The following is a 10,379-nucleotide window of genomic DNA, read 5'->3' as shown; positions in this document are numbered from 1 at the left end:
TCTAGTACGGTTGTTTTTTTACTCTCTTATAGTTTCCTGACCATAAACAGAACGTGTTAACCTTGCTTGCTAAATGTAAACAAGACGATAGACGATAGAGGCAGTTAGCGTTGCTAAACAGAGTGGACACTAGTGGGTGCTAATAGTGACATTGTGCATCACTGCATTTCCATCTTGTTCGTGTATTAAGCAATCACTTGTGATTTAGGTCATAGATGTAGTCCACTTGTGGTCAGCTTAGTCACAATACAGCATTCATGTAACCCAACTGTGGAAAAAAAACAGTTTTTAACCATATTGTTTATTTTCTAGTGCAGACATCCAGCAGCTAAAGGAAAGCAAAACAATGAGATGCACCCTCTTGAACAAGACGATCAACTTGACTCACATTCCTCAACTTTAAAGGGGAAGTATTTTATATCAATGTAGATTTAGAGCAGATCTGTGGAAAATACGGCCCGCGGGCCTCATGTTGCCCATTAAGATATGCAATCCGGCCAGCCGGATGTTGTACCATACTTGCCAACCCTCCTGATTTTCCCGGGAGACTCCCGAGTTTCAGTGCCCCACCCGAAAATCTCCCGGGGCAAACATTCTCCTGAATATCTTCCGATTCCCACCCGGACAACAATATTGGGGGCGTGCCTTAAAGGCACTGCCTTTAGCGTCCTCTCTCACCTGAAAATTTGACTATTATACATGTCTCCGTTATCCATAGGTATATATATATATATATATATATATATATATATATATATATATATATATATATATATATATATATATATATATATATATATATGTATATATATACATATATATATATATGTATGTGTGTATAAATATACATATATATGTATGTGTGTATATATATATACATGTGTATGTATATACATGTATATATATATACAGGTGTATGTATACACCTGTATATATACACACATATATATATGTATATATATATATACATGTATATATAGTATATATATATATATATACATGTGTATATATATATATATATCTGTATATATATATGTACGACTATATATATATACAAATATATATATATATATATATGTGTGTATATATATATACATGTGTATGTATATATACATACATGTATGTATATATGTGTGTATATATATATACATGTGTATATATTAGGGCTGGGCAACGATTAAACATTTTAATCGAAGTTAATCACACTATTTCTCCGATTAATCGCGATTAACTGCATTGTATACGCAAAGCCCAATAATTAATTCAAAAGTAGTGTGTAGTGCACCTTTATTGGAATATTCTCCTCCATGAACAAAAGCGCCAAAACATTTGTTGTGCAAACACAATTTAAATCAGTCCTTGTTAAACAGTAGCAGTTAAAAATCATATTTTATGAAAATCAACTCAAAAAATGTAAATACAAACATTTAAGCTTATTGCCACTGCCAGGGTATTTAAGTTATCCTGTTTGTTATGGAAAATAAATATAATCTACATACAAATCTCTGAGCCACAATCATAACATCTGCACAGGCAATTTCTGAGGTAACAGCAGAAACATTTTTTTTTATCAGGGATCTTATGTTTAAAAAACCTATATTATAGGTAGTGGGCTGTTTTAGGGAATTTTTGATCAAATTATCCGTAGTAGCAATATTAATAATGTTGTGTTTATTCTGCGTAGTGCACTTAAAATAATTATGACCATATATCTAGGAATTGATATGATGGGAATTTTCCGATTGTTTGCTTGGTGCTTTGATAAACTGAACGCATATACATTTCACTATAGTGTGATGTTATGAGCCAGGGAAAAAAAGAACTACCCTACCCAGCATGCAACAGGAGTGACGAGCATGCGTGGTAGCCCGGTAAAGGTTGTGTGTCGCCATGACGGCATCTTGTATGTTGTGATATGCACGCTCTGAAAGCAAACGTTAAGAACTCAGCCAACACTCCTCGTCTGCATTATTCATAAATAGACAGACAACACACTGCTTCACAGGCTGCTGGATGTAGCCGGCAAAGTATTCCCATGCTAGCTAGCCGGTCTAGCAAGCACGCGTCATTCAGTCCAAAACTGCCCGATCTATCCACATTTAGAATTGTCTGGTGGTCGTAAGTGATCCCGGAGTGACCACGCTGTAAGCCAGCCATGAAATTTGCACAATTGTCCGGTATTTTTGCCAAATGTTCCATCTTTACCAAGAGCCTCTCGAAGCCGAAGCCCATCCGGGCGATGCCATCTTGTTAAGAAAAGGCGTTAACAAAATAAAAGCATGTAAACAACATACGCTAATGTGCGATAAAATAATTGTCGGCGTTAATAGATTGATGAGTTAACTCGTAATTAACGCATTAATTTGCCCACCCCTAATATAGATACATATATACATGTATATATATACATATTTATATATACATGTATATATATACATATTTATATATACATGTATATGTATATATATACATGCATATGTATATATATATATACATGTGTATATATATATATGTGTGTATATATATGTATATACATATATACATGTATATGTGTATATATATATACATGTAGATGTATATATATGTGTATATACTGTATACATATGTATATGTGTGTATATATGTATATATATATATATGTGTGTTTATTTATATATATATATATTAAGGGTGGGCAAATTAATGCGTTAATTACGAGTTAACTCATCAATCTATTAACGCCGACAATTATTTTATCGCACATTTGGTATGTTGTTTACATACTTTTATTTTGTTAACGCCTTTTCTTAATAAGATGGCGTCGCCCGGATGGGCTTCGGAGTCGAGGGGCTCTTGGTAAAGATGGAACATTTGGCAAAAATACCGGACAATTCTGCAAATTTCATGGCTGGCTTATAGCGTGGTCACTCCGGGATCACTTACGACCGCCAGACAATTCTGGATGTGGATAGATATGGGCCGTTTTGGACTGAATGACGCATGCTTGCTAGACCGGCTAGCTAGCTTGGGAATACTTTGCCGGCTACATCCAGCGGCCTGTGAAGCAGCGGAGTATGTGTGTTGTCTGTCTATTTATGAATAATGCAGACGAGGAGTGTTGGCTGAGTTCTTAACGTTTGCTTTCAGAGCGTGCATATCACAACATACAAGATGCCGTCATGGCGACACAACGCATGCTCGTCACTCCTGTTGCATGCTGGGTAAGGTAGTTCTTTTTTTCCCTGGCTCATAACATCACAATATAGTACCATGTATATGCGTTCAGTTTATCAAAGCACCAAGCAAACAATCGGAAAATTACCATCATATCAATTCCTAGATATGGTCATAATTATTTTAAGTGCACTACGCAGAATAAACACAACATTATTAATATTGCTACTACGGATAATTTGATCAAAAATTCCCTAAAACAGCCCACTACCTATAATATAGGTTTTTCAAACATAAGATCCCTGATAAAAAAAAATGTTTCTGCTGTTACCTCAGAAATTGCCTGTTCAGATGCTATGATTGTGGCTCAGAGATTTGTATGTAGATTATATTTATTTTCCATAACAAACAGGATAACTTAAATACCCTGGCAGTGGCAATAAGCTTAAATGTTTGTATTTACATTTTTTGAGTTGATTTTCATAAAATATGCTTTTTAACCGTTACTGTTTAACAAGGACTGATGTAAATTGTGTTTGCACAACAAATGTTTTGGCGCTTTTGTTCATGTGAGAGAATATTCCAATAAAGGTGCACTACACACTACTTTTGATTCATTATTGGGCTTTGCGTATATAATGCAGTTAATCGCGATTAATCGGAGAAATAGTGCGATTAACTTCGATTAAAATGTTTAATCGTTGCCCAGCCCTAATATATATATATATATATATATATATATATGTATATATATATATATATATATATATATATATATATATATATATATATATATATATATATATATATATATATATATATATATATATAATATATATTTCCCGTATTTGGAGGTCTCAAGGTTGGCAAGTATGCTTTATACATAATTTTGTTGGACCTTTAACATCAAAACTGTAGCCTCCATTATGATGTGCAGTGCTGTTTTTAAACTACTGCAAGTCTATAGAAAGTATCTCAATGGTTGTAATCTACACTTTTGAGTGTTTTACGAGATATTGCGGTAAGCTATGTCACAGCATCTCAGAGAGAAACAAAGCAGAGTGGGCAGGGTTGGTTTTTGGAGCAGACTGCCTAAAACACATGTGTCAGGAACAGATTTTTGCAACAAATTTCTGCAGAACAGTTATGTTATATCATATTGTAGGTTTTTATTTACCCTTAGCATTCACGTGTTGCTGTTTGTTAAATTTTTTTTGTGTTTTGCTTGATTGTAAAAGATGTCTATCGACATACTTGCCAACCTTGAGACCTCCGATTTCGGGGGGTGGGGGGCTTGGTCTGGGGTGGGGTGGAGGCCTGGTTGGGTTGGTGGGCGTGGTTAAGAGGGGAGGACTATATTTACATTTACAATTCACCAACTCGAGTATTTCATATATATTTCCTATATATATATATATATATATATATATACATATATATATATATATATATATATATATATATGTGTGTGTGTGTATGTATGAAATACTTAACTTTCAGTGAATTCTAGCTATATATATTTATTTTATTATATATATAAATAAAAGAAATATTTGAATTTCAGACGGCACTGTCACACCAAATTTCTTCCCCCCTACAAAACCCTTCCCCCCGGAAGACATTTGGCGTGACAGCCCCTCTAATGCTTGAAGGACTCCAATGAGGGCGTGATAATACCAAGTTATATGACTCTTAAGGGTTACAGCTGCAAATTTAGCGAAGCAAAAATAGCTTGAAAGGTTAGCATGCTGGAATGCTAATATTTTTTCCTAACCGTTATTTTTCACCAATGACAATCAGCCAATTATAATGCTTTTAAAATAGGCAGCTGTGTGGGCTGCTTTGAGGTCCTTCTACCCCCATTGGGGTCCTTCAGGCATTAGAGGGGCTGTCACGCCAAATGTCTTCCGGGTGGAAGGTTTTTGTAGGGGGAAAGAAATTTGGCGTGACAGCACCTATCAAATACACAGTTATAAAAACACAGTTGTTCTACTAACTGTACTGTGCTTGCTGGGTACTAAAAAACAACAACACTTACCTTTCACTATTTGAGTAACCTTTGTTCTGCCATTTATTTCTTCATTTTGCTTGTCGACGGTGTAATATATTGGGTTGGAGTCAATAACCAGGTGAGGTGATGGAGTTACGTCTCTTTACTGTGGGCTTCAGTCAGAACAGACTCCCTCACTTGCCGTCAGGTGCCCAACACCATGTAAATCGTTGGACAATCAAAAAGCAACCCCATAACGCTATAGCCAACATTCACCAGGAGATGGCAAGAGACAACATAGAATCACTCTATTACAGACGGCGTCGCCATGGCTGTAACTTCCTCGTTCTCCTGCTTCGCGTCCTTGTGTGTGCAGTTTTTTATTCAAATCCGTAGATGTTGTAACGTGATTGGGCGTGGCCTCCAGCTCCAGCTAAATTTCGGGAGATTTTCGGGAGGAAATTTCTTCCGGGAGGTTTTCGGGAAAGGCGCTGAATTTCGGGAGTCTCCCGGAATATCCGGTAGGGTTGGCCAGTATGTCTATCGAGTAGCTGGTCTAAGAAGTATTAGGAGCAATGTTCATATGTTGTTAATATTCAGTTTTTTATTGTTCATAGTTAATATTGTAAATCCCACTTTCTTTATTTTCATGTATATTTTGGGTGTCCCATTTAGTAAAAAACTGTAAAATTCTATTCCGTTTTTTTGAAGTGGTCTATCATTACATTTTTAGAATTGTATCGGACATTGTGACTTTTGGTATTAGTGTTCCTAAAAAAAAGGCACCCAAACACTCATACTGTACAACACATTTTTACAGCTAAATGTTTATATATCATTCATACACACATACGCATTGGTCCCCCAGACACATTTTTTCTCTCAATGTGGCCCCCAGGTCAAAATATTGGCCCAACTCTGTTCTAGAGGGAGAACAACAATACACCACTTTTAGGATTTACTAGACAATGCTAAAATTATGTGTGCACTCTCATGTTTGCTAATGGCAAAACCTTAAACCTGCACAAAGGACTACACTTTAAGAGCATGAATAAGAACACATACTTAGGTAACTTTATCTTAATTCAATTGAAGTTCTCTAAATGAGAACACAGAGTAACTCCTGATGACACATAAGAACACACAGGAGGGGAAAACCTGTCCAATGTGTTACAGGCAGCATTTAAAATTGGCACTGCACATATTGGAGAAACACACGTGAATTGAAAACAACAGAGCTTTTCATTGTTCTTGTTTATTTAACTGAATAAAATGCACGTTGTAACACATCTCAACCATGTGTACCCATCTCTTAATGAATGAACCCTTGTTAAATTGTAAATTGGATCTGAAATAAATTAATACATTATTTTGTAATCAAGAATAGAGTAAAAAGAAGGCATACAGAAGAACTGCTACTCCCCCTAGTGTTTGTGACATGTTTCTGCAGGAACATGAAGAAACATGTAACCACACATTGGCCAATAGATGGCAGTGTCCAGCTAAACATTCACCTAGTGACCGTCTCGATATCCAGATATACGCACCATGGTGATAATACACTCCTTTTAGTGTTTAAAAAGAAAAATATTTTTTCTGAAATAAGTTGTATACCAATTAGCATTTATTTCCTTGCTTCTTTAACAGTTGAAATGTCATTTGCTTCACACCCACGGCAATCCACAGTCATTTGATTGTTGTTACCAATGATAATACAGCTGCTATGGTCAATATGAGTATTTGGATACACACTGGGAAAGCCCACTGAGTTGTCGTGGATGTTGAGTTTTCCAAACTTATATGCTGCTTCCTGCCTCTGTGTTCTCTGCTCTCCTGACCAAATTTTTTTCTGTCTATTGATTTTTGGTAATGAAAAAAACTTTTTAATTTTTTTCTCAGTCCATTTGCTCTCCTCGAGGGGAACCAAATTCTGTAGCACCGCAGACCATCTATGTCTGGGCATTTGGTTTTCCTTTGGAACCAAAGGTATGACTGTATTGTACTTGTGTACATTGTTAATGGAGTGTGTCAGGGCTGTGTAGGTCTTCACCTCCAACATGCGTGTGTTGAAGTTTTGAGTGAGCAGCAGCAGAGTGAATGCTGAGTTGTTGATCGCGTCCTCTACACACTTTAGGGTGCTCTTTCCAGGTATGGCAAAGTCCTCAGAGAAAGTTGCACCGTTATGACCGATCATAGTTTCTAAGTTCAACTTCATGAGCTCTGCTACTTCAGCATCTTCTGGAGCATGTAAGATGACAAATGAGTAAAATATGGCCTCCTCCTCCTCTTGTGCACTCTTTGGTTGAATGTTGCTTGTTGCAGAAGTGGTCGGTGGGGTTCTTTGGTTCGGAGGTTCTTCCTTATTGAAATCCTCATCCTTTCTGTGATCCCTTTCAGATGCCACATCCATCTTTGAGTCTTCATGGACAGGTGGGCCACTGCTCCTTGGTTGTGACCACACAGATGAGAGGTAAGATTGCTCAGTAGAGTTGATGTCGCTCATGGTTGGCGTAATAAGGCTTTGTTCAGGGTTTCCTGGGGCTTCTGGGGTCATTTTGGCCTCTTCGTACGGGACTGTCTGTGGCAGGCTGATTTCTAGATGAGTGGGAAATGAAAGCTCAGAACAGCTTGTCTGCAGTGAGCTGGCAAAGTCTTGGGCCTGGTTTGTAACCCCTTCATCCAGGCTGTTGGGGGCATCATGATAAGAGCCTGATTCAAGGTCTCTGGAGGAGCACAGCCACACAGCAATCTCAGGCCCACACACATCTTTAGCTTCCTCTCTGAGCTGATCATGTAACAGATCCTCAGCTTCACTGGAAAGAGCCCTCTTGTAGGCCAGATTCCTTAACAGCGGATTGCACAGTCTGTGCTCAGACAGAATTTTAAAAACACGAGCCAACGCAGCCAAAGATTCTCCCGTTAAGTGGCTGGATTCACCACAGAGCTCCGCAAAGTCTTCTAATCTATCCTTGCTTTTCTTCCATAGATCAGCCACATGCTTGGCGAGGTTGTGGTCCTCCAGCAAGCAGAGTTTGTCCAGAGCTTCTTTTTTACGAAGAACAATCAAACATAAGGCATGTACGATATTCTCTTCTGGAGAATCCCCAAGCTGAAATGTCAGGCTCAACACTTGCTCCGGTGAGACGCTGACCAGTACGTCATAGACATCCCTTAGGCCTGTGCCGTCAGATACCTCCTCTTGATTCATTTTTTCTTTCCTTCGCAATTGTGCAGAAAATCACGCTTTCTTGTTTGTTGTCAAATGTGGTGCACCATTTCCAAATCAGGCTGGTTTCTAAGAAAGAATTGATAACATTCGAGACAAACATTCAAATGAAATGTGAAGACGCAGCTTGAATGCAACTTTGAATTATTTGTACATGTTGACCTTTGAGCAAGTTCCCTACTGAAAAATTAAACACATGTTGGTAGTTACCCACTCGCAGGGAGTTCTTGACTTTGGAATCAGGAAGTGCCCCACATTTCGACGACTCAGCTCAGTTAAGGCACCCTCTGTCTTTTGCTGAGAAAACTTGTTGCTGATTCTCATTTAAAATCAATAGTTTTAGAAGAATCCTCTGGCGGAGAGACCAATATTTTTTTCACAAGCTTAGCTCCACGTTTGCTAGCAGCAGCACCAATGGAAGCTCACGTCATGATGTCATAAATGACAAGGTACGGCAGCTCTCGATGGACAAAAGCAGGAAGCAGAGTTCACCTTTGCAAACATGTCGCCTTTCCTCTTAACTTTGCAAACATTCCTGTCTAGCGCTGCCTTTGCGTACAATAGGCTTGGCAAAGGAATTCTGGCACCTCACCCCCACTCCGCCGAGAGGCGAGTGTATTTTTATCCACGGAGGAAACCTCCAACCCTGTATTTACCAGGGGTGGGATCACTCTAAGCAGAGTGCAAACCAACCACCATCAAGTCCCTCAGTACCGTGCAAGACAGAGAGGCTCTCTGTTAGGGCTGCAGTCTGATATGTTTGCTGTGCGACCACTTCTGAGACCTTACAGTAACCCTATAGGAGAAGCGGTTTTCATGCCTTCCATAAATACTGCAATTGTAGAGTTGCTATATTTATGTTCTCCTACAGAATACAGTATCGCCATTGAGTTGAGCTATAAAGTGCATGCCTCCCCACACAGCATTACTTGACTGTTGCCACAACACGCCATGCAATTAGGTATGGCTTACCTACTTGCACTTTGCATAGTGTACAGAATTTCACAAGTGTATACTTTCCACATTTTAGCAACCATTTCTGTTTTAATGTATCCTCTAAAGGAACAATACTATAGGGGCGGCATGGCGTAGTGGGTAGAGCGGCCGTGCCAGAAACCTGAGGTTTGCAGGTTCGCTTCCCACCTATTGACATCCAAATCGCTGCCGTTGTGTCCTTGGGCTGGACACTTCACCCTTGCCCCCGGTGCTGCTCACACTGGTGAATGAATGATGAATGAATGATTGGTGGTGGTCGGAGGGGCCGTAGGCGCAAACTGGCAGCCACACTTCCGTCAGTCTACCCCAGGGCAGCTGTGGCTACAGATGTAGCTTACCACCACCAAGTGTGAATGAATGATGGGTTCCAACTTCTCTGTGAGCGCTTTTGAGTATCTAACAATAGAAAAGCGTGATATAAATCTAATCCATTATTATTATTATTATTATTATTATTATATTATAAAATTAAATGTAGATATACTTTACAGTTGTTGATGTACCGTTTGTAAAGAATTATACAGTCTCTTACAGGATTTTTTTCCACGGCTTCTGCGAACTAAAATGCCTTTGCATCTTTGGCAGCTTTTTCAGAAAGTTATGGAAAAAGTTGCAATGCTTTGAGGCCTAATTTTTTCTAATTGGTTCAAATGGCGGTTTTATGAATTTGTTTTCTATATTTTAAGTGCTCCTTGCAACCTTAGCCTCAAAAAGCACAGCATTTCAATAAAACATTGAAAACTAATACTGCATTGATGTTTTACTCCTTTTATACAGCGCATACTTAAAAGTAGACACTGCAGGCAGTACAAGCACATACTCTGCGCTTATTTTCAATTACTGTACTATTTTAATTATTTGAACTAAAAATAGTAAAAAACATAATTATAATTACAAAAAGAAATATCACTAAAGTCTTCCGTAATGTCCGATGTCTTCGTCCTCAAGCTGCAGATGTTGTACATATTAATTTTACGTTTGAAAAGTGTTTGTCCATCTTAAACATTCATTAAT

The 10,379-nt window shown here is 38.2% G+C and overlaps 1 protein-coding gene and 1 long non-coding RNA gene across 3 annotated transcripts; one reads left to right on the top strand and one right to left on the bottom strand.

Annotated features, from left to right (window-relative positions):
• The first annotated feature begins 4,803 nt into the window (after positions 1 to 4,803).
• LOC133568321 (uncharacterized) lies at positions 4,804 to 8,578 on the top strand. The gene is made up of 2 exons (XR_009809571.1): positions 4,804 to 7,613; positions 8,130 to 8,578. It is a non-coding gene; the product is annotated as an uncharacterized LOC133568321 (long non-coding RNA).
• Positions 6,379 to 8,970, bottom strand: ticam1 (TIR domain containing adaptor molecule 1). 2 transcript variants are annotated; one of them, XM_061920191.1, is made up of 2 exons: positions 8,580 to 8,970; positions 6,379 to 8,438 (listed from the first exon to the last, which is right to left on the bottom strand). In XM_061920191.1, the coding sequence occupies exon 2, from the start codon at positions 8,349 to 8,351 to the stop codon at positions 6,768 to 6,770; it is 1,584 nt and encodes a 527-aa protein (XP_061776175.1). In that variant the 5' UTR covers positions 8,352 to 8,438; positions 8,580 to 8,970; the 3' UTR covers positions 6,379 to 6,767. The 2 variants fall into 2 exon arrangements, with proteins under 2 accessions (XP_061776175.1, XP_061776176.1); XM_061920192.1 differs by having other exon boundaries at positions 8,584 to 8,970.
• Between the last annotated feature and the right edge of the window lie 1,409 nt (positions 8,971 to 10,379).

Source organism: Nerophis ophidion, linkage group LG14 (genome assembly GCF_033978795.1).
Source record: "Nerophis ophidion isolate RoL-2023_Sa linkage group LG14, RoL_Noph_v1.0, whole genome shotgun sequence".
Classification (NCBI taxonomy): domain Eukaryota; kingdom Metazoa; phylum Chordata; class Actinopteri; order Syngnathiformes; family Syngnathidae; genus Nerophis; species Nerophis ophidion.
The sequence above is the reverse complement of the archived record's forward strand: the minus strand, read 5'-3'. Positions and strand labels throughout refer to the sequence as shown.